Consider the following 25,618-nt stretch of genomic DNA (forward strand, 5'->3'; position numbering starts at 1 on the left):
TGGAACTAAGGGGCCTAAAGTGTGCCCAGAAAACATCCCCCACACCATTACACCACCACCAGCCTGCACAGTGGTAACAAGGCATGATGGATACATGTTCTCATTCCGTTTACGCCAAATTTGGACTCTACCATTTGAATGTCTCAACAGAAATAGAGACTCATCAGATCAGGCAACATTTTTCCAGTCTTCAACAGTCCAATTTTGGTGAGCTCGTGCAAATTGTAGCCTCTTTTTCCTATTAGTAGTGGAGATGAGTGGTACTCGGTGGGGTCTTCTGCTGTTGTAGCCCACCTTTCTTTCCCATTCTGACATTCAGTTTGGAGTTCAGGAGATTGTCTTGACCAGGACCACAACCCTACATGCATTGAAGCAACTGCCATGTGATTGGTTGACTAGATAATTACATTAAGAAGAAAATAGAACAGGTGTTCCTAATAATTCTTTAGGTGAGTGTATATGTATATATGTATGTATATATATTATACACTGCCTGTCCAAAAAAAAGGTGCCACCTGGATTTAACTAAGCAAATGGTTATGAGCCTCCTATTGGATAATTACTGCATGGGCAATTATCTTTCAGCTCGCAACAAGTTATTTAACCCCAACTGGTGCAATGAGTTGCTTCTAATTTCTTAAACAACCATGTTGAAAGACACATCTCATAGTCGTGGAAAAGATGTTAGTCTGTTTTGAGAAGGGTCAAATCATTGGCATGCATCAAGCAGAGAAAACATATAAGAAGATTGCAGAAATTACTAAAATTGGGTTAAGAACTGTCCAATGCATTATTAAAAACTCCAAGGATAGTAGGGACCCATCGTATTCAAGGAATTCGGAATGATCGAGATCGTTGATGGAAGAAGGTCATGTGGTCTGATGAGTCCAGATTTACCCTGTTCCAGTGTGATGGGCTCATCAGTGTAGGAAGAGAGGCAAATGAGGTGATGCACTCATCATGCCTTGTGCCTGCTGTACAAGCCTGTGGGGGGCAGTGCTATGATCTGCAGTTGCTGAAGTTAGTCAGGTCTAGGTTCAGCAACAGTCTGTGCTCCAAGAATGAGGTCAGCTGACTACCTGAACATACTGAATGACCAGGTTATTCCATCAATGGATTTTTTTATTCCCTGATGGCACAGGCATATTCCAAGATGACAATGCCAGGATTCATCAGGCTTAAATTGTGAAAGGGCACGAGACATCATTTTCACACATGGATTGGCCACAACAGAGTCCAGACCTTAACCTTATTGAGAATCTTTGCGATGTGCTGGAGAAGGCTTTGCGCAGCCGTCAGACTCTACCATCATCAATGCAAGATCTTGGTGAAAAATTAATGCAACACTGGGTGGAAATAAATATTGTGACATTGCATAAGCTTATCGAAACAATGCCACAGCGAATGCGTGCCATAATTTTTATTTGGTGCCAATTATTTATTTCTTTTTTGACAGGCAGTGTGTGTGTGTGTGTGTGTGTATATCTCAAAAAAATAATTTATAGGAGTTATGAACATTAGAATAAAAAGTATAATCATGTGTAGAGGGGTTTAGTAGGCACCATGAGGCACAAAGCTGTAAGTCCGTTAACAACGAAGCTAGGACTTTTGTAGAGGGCGTGTCATGGAATGAGTAAACCGAACGGTTGATTAACAGATCTATCGTGGTGTTGTAATCCCCTTTCCAGATGACTATTGTGACAGGACCAGGGGAAAAGTGGTAGGAGTTTACATTTCACCTAGGTTCCTGTCCTATACGTTCTAAAAAGCAGCCAGGGAATTGACAGCAAGGAAAACTAGGTTTTCTCTTTGCAAGGGTTTTGTTAAGAAACCTGGTTAGAAGGGCCTTGCTGCTTGGAGCAGGGAGAGTTGGGTGGGTCCCTGCTCCAATTAGCCACTCCAGGTATTCAGGGTAACTGTGGCTTATCACCTTGGAACCTGAATGTGCTATAAAAGGGCAAATGTCTCACTAGCTGATCTCTCTGCTCCTGGGAAGAACCCTGCTGGGTGAGTGGAAAACAACAGTGTGTTTGGTTTATGGAGCTGGGCACAAGGCTCAGTTTCATGTAGTTAGGGACTACTGCCTGTTTAGACGTAGTGTCCAGACGGCCAGGTATTTCATTTGTTTTGAACTGTTTTGTTTAATATTTCTTTTTCTGCAAAAGTCAATAAATCTGGCTGAGGCCAGTTGCACCATACTTGCTTGGACTGGACTGTGTTTTATGTGCCTATAGCGCCCGTCTATCCCAGGAGACGGTGGTCCTGTGAGCTAATCCCGTTATATATGGTGGAGGATGCGGGCACAAAAATCCAGCAAGTTTTATGTCCTGGGTTAATTCTGCTGTTCTGAAAAATCAAACACTGCCGATATGGAGGAAGTGCTGAAACAGCTGGTCGAGGCTAACATACAGCTCCAAAAGGTGAATTCTAACCAGCAGGAAACCAATCCGTTGTTCATGGAGACTACGCAAGCTGGTTTCAGAGAACAGCAATCGCTTAATAAGTCTGGTGGAGCAGATAGCGGTGCTGGCTGAAAGGCCCCATGTCCGGGAGGAAAACATTGTTTACTAGCGATGTCAAGGACTGTGGGCGGAGGAGGTCATTGTTTGCAGGACCTGCCTACTCTGCCTTGCCGACCCCAGATATGGAGCGACCAACTTGCAGCTTGGTGATTGAAGGACACTCCGTTCAAGCTCTGTTGGACTCTGGTAGTCTAGTGACTCTTGTGCATGGCAGCCTGGTGGACACTAGGAAGCTGCAAAAGAGACAGATGGGGGTCATCTGCATAAATGGGGATACAAAGGAGCAGGGCCGCCATCAGGGGGGTACAGCCGATACCCCAGTAAGGGGCCCAGACCCGGGGGGGGGGGGGGGGCTGGCCAGTTCCTATGTTAAAAAAAAACAAAAACTTTATTGCATCGCTAGAGGGGGGCAAATGATCATTCCTTGCTAGTGATGTCCAGTTCATGAACGAATCATTCATTTGAATCGATTCAGTTCACTGAACCGATCCGTGTGAAGCCGCTCAGACTGAGTCAGTAAGTCACACAGCACACAATAGCAGAGCTGCTCACGCTGGCAGCAGGGAGGGACTCGGGAGGAGTGTAATCTGATCCTAGAGTGGAAGCTGCTTCTTCCAGCCCCTCCCCTCCCCGCCCACCAACCAATCAGAGCTGAGGCAAGGCAAGCACTTGCAGCTCTGAGTCACTGACACAAGTACAGGGAGTCTAAGAAAGAATCGAGTCACAGGTTAACCCCTTAAGGACTCAGCCCTATTTCACCTTAAGGACTTGGCCATTTTTTGCAAATCTGACCAGTGTCCCTTTAAGTGCTCATAACTTTAAAACACTTTGACTTATCCAGGCCATTCTGAGATTGTTTTTTCGTCACATATTGTACTTCATGACACTGGTAAAATGAAGTCAAAAAAAATATTTTTTTTGCATAAAAAAATACCTAATTTACAAAAAATTTGGAAAAATTTGCAAATTTCAAAGTTTCAGTTTCTCTACTTCTGTAATACATAGTAATACCCCCAAAAATTGTGATGACTTTACATTCCCCATATGTCTACTTCAGGTTGGAATTATTTTGGGAATGATATTTTATTTTTTGGGGATGTTACAAGGTTTAGAACTTTAGAAGCAAATATTGAAATTTTTCAGAAATTTACAAAAACCCAATTTTTAGGGACCACTACAGCTCTGAAGTCACTTTGCGAGGCTTACATAATAGAAACCACCCAAAAATGACCCCATTCTATAAACTACACCCCTCAAGGTATTAAAAACAGATTTTACAAACTTTGTTAACCCTTTAGGTGTTGCACAAGAGTTATTGGCAAATGGGGATGAAATTTGAGAATTTCATTTTTTTTACTAATTTTCCATTTTAACCCATTTTTTCCACTAACAAAGCAAGGGTTAACAGCCAAACAAGACTGTATCTTTATTGCCCTGACTCTGCCGTTTACAGAAACACCCCATATGTGGCCGTAAACTACTGTACGGCCACACAGCGGGGCATAGAGTGAAAGGTGCGCCGTATGGTTTTTGGAAGGCAGATTTTGCTGGACTGGTTTTTTGACACCATGTCCCATTTGAAGCCCCCTGATGCACCCCTAGAGTAGAAACTCCCTAAAAGTGACCTCATCTAAGAAACTACACCCCTCAAGGTATTCAAAACTGATTTTAAAAACTTTGTATCTCTATTTTCCATTATATCTTGTGCAACACCTAAAGGGTTAACAATTTCAAAATTTCACTTTTTTGGCAGATTTTCCATTTTAATATATTTTTTCAAGTAACAAAGCAAGGGTTAACAGCCTAACAAAACTCATTATTTATGGCCCTAATTCTGTAGTTTACAGAAACACCCCATATGTGGTCGTAAACTGCTGTACGGGCACACGGCAGGGCGCAGAAGGAAAGGAATGCCATACGGTTTTTGTAAGGCAGATTTTGCTGGACTGGTTTTTTTACACCATGTCCCATTTGAAGCCCGCCTGATGCACCCCTAGAGTAGAAACTCCAAAAAAGTTACCCCATTTTAGAAACTACGGGATAAGGTGGCAGTTTTCTTGGTACTAGTTTAGGGTACATATGATTTTTGGTTGCTCTATATTACACTTTTTGTGTGGCAAGGTAACAAGAAATAGCTTTTTTGGCACCGTATTTTTTTTTTTGTTATTTACAACATTCATCTGAAAGGTTAGATCATGTGGTAATTTTATAGAGCAGGTTGTCACGGACGCGGCGATACCTAATATGTATACTTTTTTTTATTTATGTAAGTTTTACACAATGATTTCATTGTTAAAACAAAAAAAGTTTTAGTTTCTCCATAGTCTAAGAGCCATAGTTTTTTCAGTTTTTGGGTGATTATCTTATGTAGGGTCTCATTTTTTGCGGGATGAGATGGCTGTTTTATTGGCACTATTTTTGGGGTGCATATGACTTTTTGATCGCTTGCTATTGCACTTTTTGTGACGTAAGATGACAAAAAATTGCTTTTTTTAAACCGTTTTTATTTTTATTTTTTTACGGTGGTCACCTGAGGGGTTAACTCATGTGATATTTTTATAGAGCCGATCGATACGGACACGGCGATACCTAATATGTATACTTTTTTTAATTTATGTAAGTTTTACACAATGATTAAATTTTTGAAACAAAAAAAATTATGTTTTAGTGTTTCCATAGTCTAAGAGCCATAGTTTTTTCCGTTTTTGGGCGATAATCTTGGGTAGGGTCTCATTTTTTGCGGGATGAGATGCCGGTTTGATTGGCACTATTTTGGCGTACATGCGACTTTTTTGATCACTTTTATTACCTTTTTTGGGAAGTAAGGTGGGCAAAATTTAAATTTTCTCATAGTTTTTATTTTTTTATTTTTATGGCGTTCACCGTGCGGAGAAAGTAACATGACCGTTTTATAGATCAGGTCGTTACGGACGCGGCGATACCAAACATGTGTAGGGAATTTTATTTTTTTCATTTCTAATTAGTGATAAATGTGTTTTTTGATTTTAACTTTTTTTGCACTTTTTCTTACTTTTTTTTTGACCCAGACCCACTTGGTTCTTGAAGATCCAGTGGGTCTGGTGTCTGCATAATACAGTACAGAACCTATATAGGGTTCTGTACTGTATTTTACTTACACTGAACAGATCTATGCTTTCAGCACAGATCTGTTCAGCACCATGGACAGCAGGACGCCTGAGCAGGCATCCTGTTGCCATGGGAACCTTCCCCGTCTGCCACAACTTCGCAGACGGGGAAGGGTAAGGACTGGGGCTTCGGGGGGCTGTCTGGGGGCTCTCTCCCTCTCCCATCGGGGGGCTGCAAAGGCACAGCAGCCCCCCGATGGGAGAGGGAGGGAGCCGCATCTTACTGTTAACTCTTTCCATACAGCGGTCCGTACGGACCGCTGTATGGAAAGGGTTAAACGGCTGACATCCATTCACAGATGTCAGCCGTTTATACCAGGGTGCCAGCAATGTGCTGGCACCCTGGTATACCCACTAGAAGCCAACGATTATTCGGCGGGAGGCGGGCGGGGGATGGCGATCCCGCCTGCCGCACCGCCCGCCTCCCGCACCGCCCACACCGCCCGCAACACCCCCCCCCTGCACCTCCCACCAGGCTAAAATCATGCAGGGGTGCAGGGGGGGGTGATCACTATATATTTGAGCCACACTAAAGTTTCTGATCGCCGCGGTCAGGGACCGCGGCGATCAGAAACAGCAGAAATAGCAACAAACCGCAGGTCTGAATTGACCTGCGGTTTGCTGCGATCGCCGATACGGGGGGGTCATATGACCCCCCCAGGCGTTGTGACAGGATGCCGGCTGAATGATTTCAGCCGGCATCCTGTGCGGATTAACCCCTGGGGCGCCACAATCTCAATTTAAACTCATGACGTACCGGTATGTCATGGGTCCTTAAGGACTCGGGAACCATGCCGTACCGGTACGTCATGGGTCCCTAAGGGGTTAAAGGGTTTCTACCACATCATTTTGACATAATTAGCTATCAGACACTAGCGATCCGCTAGTGTCTGCTCTACCAAACAATGCTATTATAATAGCTTTTTGTGCAGCCGTTTCCATAAAAAACAAACATTTATTGATATGCTAATGAGCCTCTAGGTGCTATGGGGGCGTCTTTTCAGCACCTAGAGGCTCAGTCTACCTTCACAAAATGCCGCCCAGCGCGTCCCTCCAGCCCGCCCATCTCTGCACAGCACGGCAGTGCATGGCGAAAGGCCGCCGGACTAAAAGTACTGCATGTCCAACTTGTTGTGTGGTCTTTGCTCAGGGGTAAAATGCAAAGCTGTTTTCTGGATTATCCCACAGGGCCATGATACTCCATCATTGTTATTAACCCCTCCCTTGCCAGCCCACCCAGCCCTATTTAGCTTTGTGTTCAGCTTTGAAAAAAATGTTTAGGCCATGAAGGGGTTAATTAAGTGTTGGAGGGGGTGTTATTGTGCATATTGTGTTTGGGATCCATTTAACAAGTTTGACCAGTTGGGTTTGAGAGTGGTTGAGTGTCATCCACAGATCCCCCATAACTGTGCGTCACCCACAGACCCCCCCATAACAGTGTGTCCTCCACAGATTCCCCCCATAACGGTGTGTCCTCCACAGATTCCCCCCATAACGGTGTGTCCTCCACAGATTCCCCCCATAACGGTGTGTCCTCCACAGATTCCCCCCATAACGGTGTGTCCTCCACAGATTCCCCCCATAACGGTGTGTCCTCCACAGATTCCCCCCATAACGGTGTGTCCTCCACAGATTCCCCCCATAACGGTGTGTCCTCCACAGATTCCCCCCATAACGGTGTGTCCTCCACAGATTCCCCCCATAACGGTGTGTCCTCCACAGATTCCCCCCATAACGGTGTGTCCTCCACAGATTCCCCCCATAACGGTGTGTCCTCCACAGATTCCCCCCATAACGGTGTGTCCTCCACAGATTCCCCCCATAACGGTACGTAACACTGTAACAGTAAACCTTGTGCTTTTTTTTTTTTTTAAATGTGCCAGGAGAAGATTGCTAGGGCAGATTAGAACAGGTAGTGTAGTTAGTGTTAGTGGAGGGTCCTGCTTAAAAGAGTCTACCTTGTCGTGGTAGCAGGCTTCATATTATTTGGTCAAAAAGGAATTCCTTACTGAAATCACTGATTATCACTTTTTACTGTCTTTGTAGTTGTAAAAAAATTATTAAATTGGGGGTAGGTCCTTGGGGGTGGAGGGGAGGTGGAGTCAGGAAGGATTCTAAAGGGGCGGGGTAGGAGGGGGGGCCCAGGCCTTGAGCTGTGTAAGGGGCCCCAAAATTTCTGATGGCAGCCCTGCGAATGGGTACTTCATACACGTACGTTACCACCGGACTCGCCATTGCTGCCTTACAACAATGCACCTCTCAGCATTCAAGTATTTCTTAAATACATTAGAACACTGTTAGTCACTATCGGTGTTGACCCAGCCAGCATTACGGGTCACTCATTCCGCATTGGTGCCGCATCAGCTGCCTCTAAAAACAATTTCCCGGTGCATGTCATCAAAAGGCTAGGCACGGCTCAGCGCTTTTCATCCACCCACCCATTTCCCCCTTTTTTTTATTCTCAGGCTACTTAAGGCTACCTTTACGACAGCAGTTATGGCATAATTCTACTGCTTATTATATAGGGGGTTACGGTAGGGTACGTACTTCTGATAGCCTATCCGAACACAAATACCTTTTTACTTACTTGGTGATGCTGCCATTCTGCCTGATTTTTTTTTTTTTGATTTTTTTTTTTATAATAGCGCTCCTACGCTCCTACTGAGCATCGGTACAGGGAGCAGGAGGAGACGCCAGTGTTTCTCAATAGGCGTCTTCTTCTTCCTGGCTGTGCCACGATCCAATCATAGTGGAGAGAGTCACAGCCAGGGAGAAAAAAAAGCTCACCTTCTCCCTGGCTATGACGCTCTCCGCTGTGATTGGATTGCGGCACAGCCATGGAGAAGGAGACGCCCATTGAGAAATCCTGGCGTCTCCTCCTGCCTGTACCGATACTCAGTATTAGCCTATTGAGTGGGAAAACTTCAGGGGGGCACAGCGGGGCGTAGGAGCGATATTTAAAAAAAAAAATCGGGCATGGTGGCAGCATCAGCGGGCAAGTAAAGGTATTTATCTCAATTAATTTAAAAAAATGAAAGGTCCTCTTTAACTATAATTGTAGGTATATATGGTAGTACCGGATTCTGTCGTTAGTATATGTGCATACCAGCCATATAGAATAATAGATATGTGGTTCCTTTAAAGAATTAATGTATATATTATGTTGCGTTCCACTATGCAGCGCGGCCTGTGCAGCCAGTTACTCCTACTGACACACTTGCCGCTTCACAGGGCGGGACACACTGTAATTCAGGAACCAAAAAGTTAGTCGTCTACATAATTTGAAAAAACCTGCAATATAAGGCCTCTTTCACACGACCGTATGGCTTTTTCAGTGTTTTACGGTCCGTTTTAAATGGATCCGTTGTTCCGTTTTTTGTTTCCGTTCCGTTTTTCCGTATGACATATACAGTATACAGTAATTTCATAGAAAAAATTGGGCTGGGCATAACATTTTCAATAGATGGCTCCGCAAAAAACGGAACGGATACGGAAGACATTTCAGTTTGTGTTCCGTTTTTTTTGCGGACCCATTGACTTGAATGGAGCCACGGAACGTGATTTGCGGGCAATAATGGGACATGTTCTATCTTTTAACAGAATGGAAATACGGAAACGGAATGCATTCGGAGTACATTCCAGTTTTTTTGCGGAACCATTGAAATGAATGGTTCCGTATACGGAACGCAAAAAACGGCCTGCAAAACGGAAAAAAAAAGCGGTCGTGTGAAAGAGGCCTTAGGTAAAGTGTCAATGCAAAAGAGTGATGGTGCTGAAAAACTTTGACAAAAGTGAAAAATTGATAATAACCATAGTGAAAAATATGACAAACAGCAATTATAAATATTAAGGCATGATTTTAAAATGTATCACATTGTATATGCTCATGATTATACCTATGTGGATAAATACCAGCTGTTAAAAGAGGCCTTGAGCGCTGCAGCCTCTTTCTAGGCCAGTGACATCACTGAACTTCAGTCACATGGTCCAGTTGCAGCTTGCAATACCAAGTACTGCCACTATGCGTTGTATGGTGCTGTCCTTGGAAACTGCTGGGAGCCTGCATCACTCACCATAGCTTCACTGAGCGCAGTGGCTTCCTGAAACAGGGATTGAGACTTTTGATGCTATACAGTTGGCAATTGCTCCCTTTGTTTATTTTCTACTGGTAGTAAAAATGAAGAATGCTTACTGATAACCATTTCCTGTAAGGTTACATTGTTTGTTTGTTTGGTTTTTCTTTTTGTGTAGGGAAGAAACTGAGAAAATCATCCGTATGAAGCTACGAGACATCTTGAGAGAGAGTGACCTTGAGAATATAACATCTAAACAGGTACATTTAAAAAGAATTGGGAGGGGCAGAGGAGAACATGTTATTTGCTTCAGAGTTTCCTGTTGTTGGGGAGGGGGCAAGCAGAAGACAGTGATAGTGGATTGCCTGTGTACAGTAACATTCCTTTAAAGGGGTTAGCTGGCCGCATTATTTTCAGTTTATGCCTCCACCATTGAAACACTTGCCTCCTGTCGAAAACCTGCACCTTGGGAATACATGTTGTTTCAATAAGGGAGACATGATGACATCTTTGGTCACATGCTTCTCTATCTGCAGCCATTCTGTCCTTAGGAGGCTTGCTGAGCAAGGGTTTACAGCTTTTTATCTAGAAAACTGTCTCCAAACATGAACTAAAGCTATTAGTAAGCACCAAATAATGCACATTAGTATATATAAATGTACAGTTAAGTTGGCAACTCCATTTTATTAAATCGTGCACACAAATTTTTACTTGGGATGCAATTTTACCAATTAAATTTGTGTAATTAAAAAACTCACACTTTACATACGTTTATCACATCTGCCATGTTTGTATCTGCCATGTAGCATTTCGAAAAATAGCAATACATTGCAAAATCATTATAATAACTTTTATTTCCATAAATGTGAATGCACTGGGGATGCTACATATTCAACTCTAAATCAAAACGAGAACAACATTTATTCAGTTTGTGTTAATCCTTTACAGAGAATCAAGAAACATGAATATCAGTCTCCAACAACTTGTTAGTAGTCTTTTCCTCTGCAGTAGATTGTCTTTATATTTATATAAAAAGACTGGGCACACCTGAGGAAATTTGGTCACTCTATTAATTGGGCTAAAAACACTTATAGCCAAAATATGGAAAGAAATAATGTACTCGATTGGCGCTACAGTGAATAGGTATATGTTGGACAGTAGAATAAATAGGATGCAATATATACCACCAATATATAGGTTATACACAATAAACAGGATACACAATATATTCAATCAATTGACCTCCTATAAATAAACAGAATAAAATTAGGACATCAATAAAAATAAATAAATATAGCAGCATATAGCATGTGTAGCAGAGTTAATATAGAGATCTGTAGCAGCATAAATGTCTGTATAGCAGCTTGAAATAATGTCTCCAGCTCACCTCCACTTTCTCCCATGGAATTTCAAAGTCAGTTTTTTTCGGCACTTGGTCCTATATTGGTTATCTGTGGTGCACTCCCATTCAGATGGGGGGTCTGACCTGAATGTGAGTGCACCACAGATAACCAATATAGGACCAAGTGCCGAAAAAAACTGACTTTGAAATTCCGTGGGAGAAAGTGGAGGTGAGCTGGAACCTGGACTTGAACTGGCTGGCCCACGTGTAACAATCCACCGACGCGGTTAACGAACAGCCTGAAAGACAAGGGGAAAGCATCCCATTAGAGTCTACAGGACGGCAGAGGTCTTCAGAAATCGGTAAGACTGTTCCGACTTTTGAGCGATCACTAACTGTATTATTCATCTCTAACGGGACGAGCTAGGTTCAGTGACAGGGGGACGCCGCTGCGCTCAGTTAAAGCACTGTGACTTTAGAGGCACTTGTGGCTTTGGCACTGACCTACCGCATAGACTGCAATATTCCATGGTGGGAATATCGGAGATTGTCTGCTGAACTTTGTACATGAATTGATGTTCGGAATGGATACATAATAACGAACTCACTTGCGACTATCTACGGCAATCAGCCATCTTGATATATTCGGTTCCATCCGATTCCTTTTATTGGAGACCTTATTTCAAGCTGCTATACAGACATTTATGCTGCTACAGATCTCTATATTAACGCTGCTACACATGCTATATGCTGCTATATTTATTTATTTTTATTGATGTCCTAATTTTATTCTATTTATTTAAAGGAGGTCAATTGATTGAATATTATGTGTATCCTGTTTATTGAGTTTCACCTATATATTGGTGGTATATATTGCATCCTATTTATTCTACTGTCCAACATATACCTATTCACTGTAGCGCCAATCAAGTACATTATTTATTTCCTTATTTTGGCTGTAAGTGTTTTTAGCCCAATTAATAAATAGTGACCAAATTTCCTCAGGTGTGCCCAGTCTTTTTATATATACATTCGTTCTCAACCAGTAGTAGGGTGATACTGCTTGATTGTGAGCACCCTGGTTGGTGACTAGCAGCCCTGTGCGTCCTACTACCTTACATTTTTCGGTCTTTATATTTACACATCTCCCATTCTTTTGCAGGTGCGCACAGCTCTGGAGCAGCATACTCATTGTGCTCTACAGGACTACACAGAGTTCATTGATAATGAGATGATCATGATTCTAGCTCAAATGGACCGACCCTCAGAGATCTTCCCTTATCTTTATTTGGTATGGTCTTATAAAGGAACATTTTTTACCCTAATTGAAGTCCATTGCTCTCTAAGGCCTCTTTCACATGTCCACCCACGATGATGTCCATGACAGTATGGTCAATGTTTCATCTGTGAAGATGTCTGTGAAAGGTCTCTTGTTGGTTTATGTCAGTTTTTTGCCCTCCATGTGCCATCCATACTCTTAAGTGCACTGCTAGACTGAAAATTGATTTTCAGAGCATCTTCTACCAATTGCCAGCGAAATCCACTGACAGAACACAAATGTCATCCATGTTTTGTTATTGATTTTCATGGAGCCATAGACTTCAGTAAATTAAAAGGCTCAATCTGATGGGTTGCTATGGGCAACTAAGCCTGTTCCTTTTAATCTGTGTTAAAATCAGAGTATGTGTGCTGTCCATGGAGAACAGAGACAGCAAAACATTCATGATTCATTGACGTGTGAAAGAGGCCTAAGCATTTGTACTTGAAAACGTCTTCCTGGCATCTGCAATATTAACCCTTTCAGTACATCCACCGTACATGTACGGTGGAAGTCCAGTCTTTAAAGCGGCACCCGCTTTTGAGCACAGAGAGCACCATAGTTTACCCCCTCCATAAACACACAATATAAATAGTGATGGCGGTCAAAATATGGCGATAAAAAGAAAAAGTTTTTTCAATAGAAAAACACAATAAAAACTATACAACAACTATAATGACCCAGAATGAAGGGCATGGGTCAGTTTTACCACATAAGAAATGCTGTAAAAATAAAAGCCATAAAACTGTGGCAGAATTGCATTTTTTTTTTCTAATTCCACCTCATTTTGAAATTTTCCTTATTATGCAATATTAATTGGTTCCATTAGAAAGTACAATTTGTCCTGAAAAAAAGGCCCTTCGTATGGCTACATGAACAAAAAGAATAAATGTATGGCTCTGGGAAGGCAAGGAGTGAAAATCAAAAAAGGAAAACAGCCTGGTCCTGAAGGGGTTAAATGGCATCATTAGAAAGTACAACTTTTTTTCTCAAAAACAAGCCATGATGTCGCTACGTGAACAAAAAATTGAGAGCAGAAGGTAAAACAAAGGGGTTGAAGGTTTCTGTGATGTGTCAACTCCGTTTTCAACTGTCAGTTTGAGAGTACTAACATAGTTTATAAGGCTGAAAAAAGACATCTGTCCATCTAGTTCAGCCTATTATGCTGCAAGTTGATCCAGAGGAAGGCAAAATATCCATGAGGTAGAAGCCAATTTGCCCTACTTTAGGGGAAGAAAATCCTTTCCGACTCCAATCTGTTAATTCTCTATAGATTAGAGAATTAATTTAGATCATTTTATTGTAGTGCTGTCAAGTTGGAGTGAATTTCAGTACTGTACTATATTTTTCACCAATAACTGCTGCTGCTTTTGGGTTAGTTATTGTTTTCTTCTGCTTCCTAATTTCCTCCTCTATCTTTCATCTGTTTAGGGTTCAGAGTGGAATGCCTCAAATTTGGAAGAACTTCAGAAAAACAAGTATGTAAAGCCTACATATTCCAAAAAACAGATGTACAGTATACTCTTCACAGTGGTTACAGTGGATTTCTCCATCATGGGTGGGGTTTATGTGGAGCAGGTTCATGAGGTAATTTTGCTCCATATGGGGCATTATTATACAGCCAGCACCTGGCTGCAATGGCTGGTTCCAGATATAACTCGCACTCTGGTCATTTAACTCCTCAGATGCCATGGTCAACAACTGCAGCGCCTGTGGGGTTAGACAAAGGGACTGGTCTCCCTCTGTATCCTGATGGGAGGAGTCTATGATGCAAGTGATCAGAACACTGAACGTTCAAGGAGACTAAAAATGTAAAAATAAATAAAAAAAAGTAATATTAAAATTATTACATTTAAAATATTAAAATTAACACTAGTAAAAATTCAAATCACCCCCTTTCCCTATAATACAATAATATTTTTCCTGTGCGATGTAATAGAAAAAAATGAAAATGCGCAATTTGCCTTATTTTGGTCACCAAAATTTTTATAAAAAGTGATCATGTACCCCAAGACGTATATACATAGAACGCTAGCTTGAGGAGTATTCCAGGATTTTAATATTGATGTCCTATCCTCAGGATAGATCATCAATATCTGATTGGCGGAGGTCCAACCCTCCGCACTGCCATTGATTAGCTGTTACCAAGTACCGCTGGAAGTCTGTGACGGAACTACACAGTGCCATCAACTATGTACTGGATGGCGCTAGATACTGCAGTGCTGATCTGATTGACGCAGAAACCAACTCTGTCCGTTGTGTAGCTCCGTTACCATAGCTGCTGATTGGCAGTGGTGCGGGGTGTTGTACCTCTGTCAGATATTGATGACCTATGTTGAGGATAGACTATTGAAATCCTGGGACACCCCATTTTAAAGGGCTTCTGTCACCCCACTAAACTTTTTTTTTTGCGTACTTATAATCCCTATCATGTGATATTGCCGTACATCATGTTCAGTAGATTTAGCAAAAAACTTACTTTTAAGATATGTTAATTACCTGTCTATGACGTCTTCTCTTTTGGTGACGTCATCTGCGCAGGCACACTGAGGGAGTGCTGAGGAGGTGAGCCTCCTTATCTCAGAGCGCCTGCGCCGAATCAACACAGGCGCACGATTTTTGAAATGCTGACCGGGCCGGCCGGAGGAGGAGATTGCGGCTAGCCCTGTCAATCAACAGAAGGAGGGGGCGGTTTTCTGCGGCTGCTACCAGCAAGTAGACGCCCTACTTGCTGGTAGACAGGTAATTAGCATATCTTAAAAGTACGTTTTTTGCTAAATCTACTGAACGAAAATTATTAATAACATAATGTATGGCAATATCGCAGGATAGGGATTATAGGTACACAAAAAAAAAAGAGTTTAGTGGGGTGACAGAAGCCCTTTAAGCCCTTCAAGCAACAGGCAGTTTGGACCAAATGCCAGAGCCCCATTTTTCAAATCTGACATGTCAGTTTATCTGGTAATAACTTTGGAACGCTTTTACTTATCCAAGCCATTCTGAGACTGTTTTCGGGACACATCATACTTCATGTTAGTGGTGAATTTGAGCTGATACGTTTTACCTTTTATGCATAAAAAATCCCAAATTTGCAGAAAATGGGGAAAAAGTCTATATTCTCAAAATTATAATTTTTCAGCTTCTATTCACACGTCCGTAGTGTATGGTGAATCCGCAATACACTCGGCCGGCACCCCCATAGAACTGCCTATTCTTGTCCGCAATTGCGGACAAGAATAGAACATGTTCTATTTTATTTTTTTCGGGAGCCGTGGACCGGAAGATCGGGCCGCACTCCGGAAATGTGGATGCAGACAGCATACTGTTGCGTCTGCATCTCTTTCGGCCCCATAGAGAATGAATGGGTCCGGATTCGTTACGCAACGTTGTGGAACAGATCCGGACTCATCCTACAGACGTGTGAATGGACCATAAGACTGAGGCCCCATGCACACGGCCGTGTTTCACAGCCGTGTGCGGGCCGTGGAACCGCGGCCTGGATCCCTCCTGAGAGCAGGAGCGCACTGCGTCACTGGTTGCTATGACGCCGTGCGCTCCCTGCTGCCGCCGCAATACAGTAATACACTGGTATGATCTATACCAGTGTATTACTGTACTGTACTGGCAGCAGGGAGCACACTGCGTCATAGCAACCAGTGACGCCGTGCGCTCCTGCTCTCAGGAGGGATCCAGGCCGCGGTTCCACGGCCCGCACACGGCTGTGAAACACAGCCGTGTGCATGGGGCCTGATAGTGATACTTCATAAAATAGTTATAACTTTAAATTCCCCATTTGTCTATGTTATGTTTGCATCATTTTGTAAATGTAATTACATTTTTTAGAAAGTCTTAGAAGTTTCAAAGCAAATTTAAATTTTTTAAAGAAAATTTCCAAAACCCACTTTGCGGGGCTTACATAGTATAAACCACCCAATTTTACAAAGTGCACCCCTCAAGTTATTGAAAAACTATTTTACAAACTTTGTTAACCCTTTTAGGTGTTCCACAAGAATTAAAGCAAAATGGGGGGGAAATTTTAAAATGTTTGCAGATTTTCCATTTTTAGCAATTTTTCCTGTAACACAGCAAGGGTTAACAAAACTCAATATTTATTACCGTGATTCAGCAGTTTACAGAAACACCCCATATGTGGTTGTAACCTGCTGTATGGGCACACAGCAGGGCACAGAAGGAAAGGAGCACAATATTGTTTTTGGAGGACAGATTTTGTTGGAATGGTTTTCAGGTGTCATGTCACATTTGAAGAGACCCTGAGATACCCCTAGAAAGAAAACCCTAAAAAGTGACCTTTTGGAAACTACAACCCTCAAAAAATAAATCTAGGGGTGAAGTGAATTCTGTGACCCAACAAGGGTTTCATATAATTTAGAAGCACTTAGGCAAATGTTGCTTTAGCCCCACGTTTCTCACTTTCACAAGGGGTAACAGAAAATGCACCCCACATTTTGTTATGCATTTTTTCCTGAATACCGCAACACCATATATGTAGTCGTAAGGATAGACGGGAAGGACCGGCACCGGGATTGTCTAACATGTGATTTGCTGAACTTGTTTTTAGGTGCCATAACATTTTTATTTTTTCACCAATGTAGCTGTGTGGGGGATTGTTTTTTTGCAGGACGGACTGTAGTTTTATTGGTATCATTTTGTGATAAATATGTTTTTGATCACTTTTTATACCATTTTTGTGGAGGTGAGGTGGGCAAAAATGGCAATTCTGTCAATGTTTTTTATTATTTTTTGTGGATGTAATGCAAGGCACCAACAAAACAGACCAGTGAGGATGAAGTCAAAGGGGTTTATTAACAAAATAACCAAAGTCCGGGTAAACTTCACTGGGCAAATATCAGGCAAACCCAAAACGAATAAAAGCCAGGAGTAGTCACGATCCGTGCATAAGTCTCTGTGCAACTGTCCCGGGTCCTGGGTCCCACTGGAACGGGCGGAGTCCCAGCAATCTTTAGTCAGTAGCTAGCAGTACTGACCTGCACCTGGATAAGGAAGGATAACAGTGGGCACTGACCGACCTGGGAGGCCACCTTTTATGTGCCTGCTAACAAATCTCAGGGCGCCAAGTGTCCACTCCCTATAGGCTATGATCCTGCCCTACACCTGTGTACAAGGCTTTTGTCGGTCATTAGTCAATTAGACTAATGACGACCCCCTAATCCACTTTGAACTTGCGGCCAGGTGCTATACCCTTCGAATGTAAAGGCGGATGCACGAACGGCTCTGTGAGAGTGCGTCGACATGGACACCGGAATGGAATCCGCAATGGGCACCGTAGACAAGCTCGGCCTTAGCGTACTACCACTAGCCCACCCAAGCTGTCCCCAAAAGCCATGCGGTCTTCCAATCTGGAGAACATGCGAACGCATCCCTGCGTCGGTTCGCAAAGGAGTCGGAGCTGGTGTATCAATGGAGACACGCGTAACCTGTCCCTCATCTCCACGAGTCCCCTTTTTGGTCACATCGAAGTGCGAAACAGGTGAGGATCTTGCATTACCCACCCCCCTCGAGGAGGCGGCTCAGAAGACTCCAAGCGAGCTTTCCCCGGATTATCACGGTGGAATGTTGCCACGAACTCATCCACATGCATCTGACAAGCAGGTAGCCAACATCTCTTCTCTTGACCAAAACCCTTCCAGTCTACCAAGTATTGGAGAGAACTTTGGACAAAATGAGAGTCCAAAATCCTGTTCACCTCAAACTCTTGCACCCCTTAGACCTCCAACGGGGGTGGAGTCTGAATGAAGGGGGCGGAGTCAGACACCGATTTGAGAAGTGATACATGAAAGATTTTCACTCCTCGAATCGACTGTGGAAGAGCAACCTTGTACGTAACTCGGTTGATCTTCTGCGTCACCGGGTATGGACCGATTAATTGAGGACCCAACTTGGAAGATGCCTGACGCAGCGGAATATTCCGGGTGGAGACCCACACCTGATCTCCCACCTTAAACTTTTGCTCTACAGTGCGATGACAATCAGCAAATTTCTTCTGTTGCACCACCGCACTGTGAAGACTCTGCTGAACTGACGACCAAATGGGACGTCTAACCATTGATCCCACCACCGGTGAATCAGTGAAGGGCCCGACCAGAGAAGAAAGCCTTGGATCCCTGCCCCCCATGCACCTGAATGGAGACATCTTGGTGGAAGCATGCTCAGAATTGTTATGAGCCACCTCCGTGAACTGTAGATGCGCGGCCCATTCCTCCTGGCAGTCTGACACGAAGCACCGCAGATATTGCTCCAGGGTCTGGTTAGTCCTCTCCGTCTTACCGTTGATCTCTGGGTGAAAACCGGAAGAGAAAGACAAATTTATACCCAACCTGGAGCCAGAACCAAGAGATTAATTAAACAGAGGTGAAACAATATCACCCGGAGCGCCATGTAATTGAAGGACAAGATTCAATAACAGATCTGCCAATTCTCTGGCTGAGGGCAATCCAGGAAGTGGGATAAAATGGTCCATTTTACTAAAATGGTCCACCACTACCCAGATTACCGTACTTCCAGAGGACCTTGGCAAATCTGTGATGAAGTCCATGGAGATGTGAGTCCATGGAACCTGAGGACTGGGCAGTGGGAGCAAAGAACCAGAAGGGGCGGACCAACATTGTTTACATCGAGCACACACACTACATGCCTGGATGTAGGCCTTAACATCCACGGACATACTGCGCCACCAAATTTGACTTTTAACAAGGGCAAGTGTTTTCTTAACAGCCAGATGCCCTGCAGACTTTGAGTCGCGAAGCTTTGCAAACCATCGCCCGTCGGGCTTGTTAAGCGGACGCTCTGCCTGTGAAGGCTTGAGAAGAGAGGACAAGTCCTCCATTAACTCTGCGGTCCCTAGGGCGGTGAGAAACCATTTAGTGGGAAGAATAGTCTCTGACTCAGCGCTCAGGATGGAAGCAGCCTCAGGGAAGCAGAGGGACAGAGCATCTGCCTTCACATTTTTAGAACCTGGCTTATACGTGGGGTGAAAAACAATGCCCATGAGCTTGTCGGCAGTTGAGTCTCTTGGCAGTCTCTAGGTACTCAAAATTTTTGTGGTAATTGTAAACCGCAATGGGATATTCCGCACCCTCTAGCCAATGTCTTCACTCTTGAAAGCCAATTTTACTCCCAGAAGCTCTCTATTGCTGATGTCATAATTACACTCGGCTGGAGAGAGCTTCCGAGAGAAGCCACAGGGATGTAACCCCAGAATATTGTGAAAGAACTGCCCCAACACCAACCTCGGAGGCGTTGAGTACAAAAGGTCGGGAAGTGTCTGGATGAGTAAGGATTGGCACAGTGCAAAAGGCCTGCTTTAGTGTTTCAAAGGCTCTATCTGCCTCTCTCGTCCACTTTGAAGGATTAGCTCCCTTCTTAGTGAGAGGTATCGCTATCACAGAGAAATTCTTAATAAACTTGTGGTAGAAGTTGGCAAAGCCTAAGAAACGCTGCAGTCCCTTCAGATCCTTAGGCTGAGGCCAATCCAAGACAGCAGAAAGTTTGGATGGATCCATAGCCATTTCCCTTTCTGAGATGTATGTACCCCAGAAACGGCAATTCTGTTACCTGAAACAGACACTTCTCAAGTTTGGCAAAGAGGCGGTTCTCCTATCGTTTTTGGAAAACCTGACACGCCTGTCTCCGATGAGACACCAGATCCGACGAGTAGATTAGTATTTTGTCTAAATTGACAACAACAAATCTACCTAAGAAATCCCTGAGGACATCATTTATGAACTCCTGGCAAACCGCAGGAGCATTACAGAGACCAAAAGGCATAACGAGATACTCCTAATGCCCGTTCCTGGTGTTGAATGCAGTCTTCCATTAATCACCTTTTCTGACATGTACCAAGTTTTTTATGCACCCCTCAAATCGAGTTTGGTGAAGATCAGGGCCCCTGCCACCTGACAAAGCAAATCGTCAATCAGAGGCAGAGGTTACCGGTTCTTCACCGCGATCCGATTGAGGGCGCAAAAATCGATGCAGGGTCTCAAGCCTCCATCCTTCTTCTCCACGAAGAAGAACCCGGCTCCAGTGGGGGAAGTGGATGGACGAATGAAACCCTTCGAGATTCTCTTTAATATAATCACGCTGGGCCTGAATCTCAGACCCAGTGAGATTTATACAGATGTCCCCGGGGTGGCATGGTACCTGGCAACAGATCTATGGGACAATCATATGACCTATGGGGAGGTAACACCTCAACCCCCTGTGGACTGAACACGTCCTGGAAGTGATGGTAATGCTGGGGTGATGTACTTAATACTTTAGTGGAGGCTAGTGGCAACTCAGGACATATGCACCGAGTGAGGCATTCAGTACTCCACCGGCAAATCTGACCTGAGCACCAGTCCACTATCGGATTATGTAGTCTCAACCAAGGGAGACCCAAAATTGCAGGAGTGGATGGCATGTCCAGAACAAAAATGCTTAAGGTCTCCCGATGATCAGCCCCCACTGTTACCTGCATCCCAGGCGTCATCCACACTGCACGACCATCCTGGAGAGCAGATCCATCAATAGCGGTCACCGACAGGGTGGTCTTTGATTGGATAAGCGGGATGCCAAGTCGATGCACCAAGACTGAGTCCATAAAATTCCCTGCTGCTCCAGAATCAATCAGGGCAGAAAACACATGAACTTTGTCCTGCCACTGTAGTGAAACTCGAGTTGGAGGAGGGATAATAGCTCCTCTATGCCCACTAGGCACATTTGTTTCCCGGCGACAGGAGGGGACAGGTCTTAACGAGATGTCCTGCTTTTCCAGAAAACAGGCACAGACCTTTCTGTTGGCGACTAGCTCGTTCCGCTTGTGTAAGATGGGAGAACTCAACCTCCATTGGCCCTTCTGCCGGCTTGGTGGCCCCTGGATGTGGCCGTGAAGGTGTAAAGCGAGTCGACCATTCTACCCGCCTCTCCCGGATCCGTCTGTCAGCATTGATTGCCTGGGAGATGGCCATCTCCAATGAGACTGGAGTGGATAAGGCTAGAAGAAGATCCCAGACTGCATCAGAAAATCCCAGCCGGACACTATGGTGGAGGGCTGCGTCGCCCCAGGTGGTGAAAGCTGCCTATCGCCTGAATTCCGCAGCATATTTTTCGGCAGGGCGGCGACCTTGCTGAATATGCTCGAGATGGTTCTTGGCAGTACAGGTACAATCTGGGTTGTCGTAGATAATGCCATGGCCTCAAAGAAAGCTTCGACTGACAAAGAGGCGGCGTGGTCCTGGGGCAAATTAAACGCCCAATGCTGGGGATCTCCACGCAGCAAGAACATTATGATCCCAATCCTCTGTCTGATATTGAACTGTTAGCTGCTGCTGGATTCTTTCTATGGCAACTGTTTGTTGGGGGCCCACTGTTCTGTAATGCAAGGCACCAACGAAACAGACCAGTGAGGATGAAGTCAAAGTGAGGGTGAAGTCAAAGGGGTTTATTAACAAAATAAACAAAATCCAGGTAAACTTCACTGGGCAAATATCAGGCTAACACAAAACGAAGAAAAGCCAGGAGTAGTCCCGATCTGTGCATAAGTCTCTGTGCAACTTGCCAGGTAGACGGATGCGTCACGGAAAGTCCCGGGTTTTGGGTCCCAATGGAACGGACGGAGTCCCAGCAATCTTTAGTCAGTAGCTAGCACTACTGACCTTCACCTGGATAAGGAAGGATAACAGTGGGCACTGACCGACCTGGGAGGCCACCTTTTATGTGCCTAACAAATCCCAGGGCGCCAAGTGTCCACTCCCCATAGGTCATGATCCTGCCCTACACCTGTGTACAAGGCTTTGGTCGGTCATTAGTCAATTAGACTAATGCCGGCCCCCTGATCTACTTTGAACTTGCGTCCAGGTGCTATTCCCTTTGCTGGTTGGCGAAGCGCATATGCGCGACCGTGTATCCCCTTGCAAACCCATTTTTGAACATAAACGCGCATGTACAACAGGCTCTGCGAGAGTGCGTCGACATGGACACCGGAATGGAATCCGCAATAGGCACCAGAGACTAACTCCGCCGCAGCGTACTGCCACTAGCTCGGCCAAGCTGTCCCCGAAAGCCATGCGGTCTTCCCCTCCGGCACACATGCGAACGCATCACTGCGTCGGTTTGCAAAGGGGTCGGAGATGGGGATCTCCACATCCAAACTATTAAAATCTCTTATGCGGTGAATGCCGTAACAGAAAAAAAATATATAAAAACTGCGCGATTCACTTCTTTGAGTCACCTTGTCCCCCCCAAAAATAGGATAGGACTGTTTAATTATGGGCCGGACGTTTCATAAAATGCGGAATGCACGCAGCTTTTTTTTTTGTGATATTGAATGGTATCGCAATACTTTTATATGGTATTGATGCAGAATCAAAATTTTTGTATTGTGACAACCCTAGTTCTTTTATGTTTTACTACTTTTTTGGGGTATAAAATAATATATATTTTTTTCAAATAAATTATATTTTGCATCACAACATACTAACATCTATAAGATTTTTATTTTTTCACCAATCTAGCTGTGTGAGAGCTTGTTTTTTGCGGGACAAGCTGTAGATTTCATTGGTATTATTTTGGAGTACATATGACTTTTTGATCACTTATTTATTTTATTGAGGAAGTGACAAAATTCCATCATTGTTTTTATTTTTTTATTTTTTTTACAGCCTGGCGTGCATGGGATTATGTGTACTTTATTTTATTTTTTTAATCGATTTTATAAATATGTGGATATGAGAAAAGACCATTTTATTTTTTATTTACATTTTAATGTTTTTTTTTGACATTTTATTTTATCAAGACCCACTGGGATCTTGAAGATCCAGTGGGCCTCATTGTTATACAGTGCACTGCAATACTATTGAAATGCACTACACATGGCAAGCCAAGCATGGTAACCATCGAGCCGCTGACATCGCAGAGCAGCGGCCCGATGGGGAGAGAGGGAGCCCCCTCCCTCTGTTACTAACCGCAGCACTAAATGACATGCGATTTGAATGTACAGTTATGTCCAAATGCGTGTAAGGGTTAAAGAGAAAGTGTCATCAGAAAATGACCCGCTGTTTAAATCACTTTTTTGTTTAACATATTTTTAAAATAATTTTTTATTTATATTCTTTTTAATTTTTCATGTCACTTTTTATATCGAATATATAAAGCTGTGTGTATATATGTCCGCTAAAGGAATCTGCACTGTCGCATTTACAATCACGGAATTTGGCACACAGGTGCATCAGGTGTCCAGGAAGGTTTTAGGCTGGGTCTCAGCTCTCTAGTACATACCGTTCCTAAGATATTCAAAAAAAATGCATTAGCAAATAGAAGCCTGGTCACATGACCCTTATCAGTCAAAAGAAGCTTGCAGGCCCTTAGTCTACACATACACACAATTTTACACCAGGTTTCCATAACAACCCAGCTGATTTTCTTCACTGCTGTAGGTCAGCTTTAACCACTTCAGCCCCGCTAGCTAAAACCCCCTTCATGACCAGGCCACTTTTTACACTTCTGCACTACACTACTTTCACCGTTTATCGCTCGGTCATGCAACTTACCACCCAAATGAATTTTACCTCCTTTTCTTCTCACTAATAGAGCTTTCATTTGGTGGTATTTCATTGCTGCTGACATTTTTACTTTTTTTGTTATTAATCAAAATGTAACGATTTTATTTCCAAAAATTGACATTTTTCACTTTCAGCTGTAAAATTTAGCAAAAAAAACGACATCCATATATACATTTTTTGCTAAATTTATAGTTCTACATGTCTTTGATGAAAAAAATAAAATGTTTGGGCAAAAAAAAAATAGTTTGGGTAAAAGTTATAGCGTTTACAAACTATAGTACAAAAATGTGAATTTCCGCTTTTTGAAGCAGCTCTGACTTTCTGAGCACCTGTCATGTTTCCTGAGGTTCTACAATGCCCAGACAGTAGAAAACCCCCACAAATGACCCCATTTCGGAAAGTAGGCACCCTAAGGTATTCGCTGATGGGCATAGTGAGTTCATAGAACTTTTTATTTTTTGTCACGAGTTAGCGGAAAATGATGATTTTTATTTTATTTTATTTTTTTCTTACAAAGTCTCATATTCCACTAACTTGCGACAAAAAATAAAAAATTCTAGGAACTCGCCATGCCCCTCACGGAATACCTTGGGGTGTCTTCTTTCCAAAATGGGGTCACTTGTGGGGTAGTTATACTGCCCTGGCAATTTAGGGGCCCAAATGTGTGAGAAGTAGTTTGCAATCAAAATGTGTAAAAAATGGTCTGCGAAATCCGAAAGGTGCACTTTGGAATGTTTGCCCCTTTGCCCACCTTGGCTGCAAAAAAGTGTCACACATCTGGTATCGCCGTACTCAGGAGAAGTTGGGGAATGTGTTTTGGGGTGTCATTTTACATATACCCATGCTGGGTGAGAGAAATATCTTGGCAAAAGACAACTTTTCCCATTTTTTTATACAAAGTTGGCATTTGACCAAGATATTTCTCTCACCCAGCATGGGTATATGTAAAATGACACCCCAAAACACATTCCCCAACTTCTCCTGAGTACGGCGATACCAGATGTGTGACACTTTTTTGCAGCCTAGATGCGCAAAGGTGCCCAAATTCCTTTTAGGAGGGCATTTTTAGACATTTGGATCCCAGACTTCTTCTCACACTTTCGGGCCCCTAAAAAGCCAGGGCAGTATAAATGCCCCACATGTGACCCCACTTTGGAAAGAAGACACCCCGAGGTATTTAATGAGGGGCCTGGCGAGTTCATAGAATTTTTTTTTTTTTTGCATAAGTTAGCGGAAATTGATATTTTTTTTTTTCTCACAAAGTCTCACTTTCCGCTAACTTAGGACAAAAATTTCAATCTTTCATGGACTCAATATGCCCCTCACAGAATACCTTGGGGTGTCTTCTTTCCGAAATGGGGTCACATGTGGGGTATTTATACTGCCCTGGCTTTTTAGGGGCCCTAAAGCGTGAGAAGAAGTCTGGAATATAAATGTCTAAAAATGTTTACGCATTTGGATTCTGTGAGGGGTATGGTGAGTTCATGTGAGATTTTATTTTTTGACACAAGTTAGTGGAATATGAGACTTTGTAAGAAAAAACAAACAAAAAAAATATATATTTCCGCTAACTTGGGCCAAAAAAATGTCTGAATGGAGCCTTACAGGGGGGTTGATCAATGACAGGGGGTTGAT

General features: G+C 43.4%; 1 protein-coding gene across 2 annotated transcripts in view; it reads left to right on the plus strand.

Moving 5' to 3' along the window:
- Positions 1–25,618, plus strand: part of LOC122940240 (protein phosphatase Slingshot homolog) — a 215,846-nt gene that overhangs the window by 56,556 nt on the left and 133,672 nt on the right. For both annotated transcript variants that reach the window (XM_044296773.1, XM_044296774.1), the window contains exons 8-10: positions 9,920–10,001; positions 12,246–12,374; positions 13,833–13,879. In XM_044296773.1, coding sequence (XP_044152708.1) covers positions 9,920–10,001; positions 12,246–12,374; positions 13,833–13,879 — 258 coding nt within the window. The remainder of the gene's footprint in view (positions 1–9,919; positions 10,002–12,245; positions 12,375–13,832; positions 13,880–25,618) is intronic.

This window comes from Bufo gargarizans, chromosome 6, assembly GCF_014858855.1.
Source record: "Bufo gargarizans isolate SCDJY-AF-19 chromosome 6, ASM1485885v1, whole genome shotgun sequence".
NCBI lineage: Eukaryota > Metazoa > Chordata > Amphibia > Anura > Bufonidae > Bufo > Bufo gargarizans.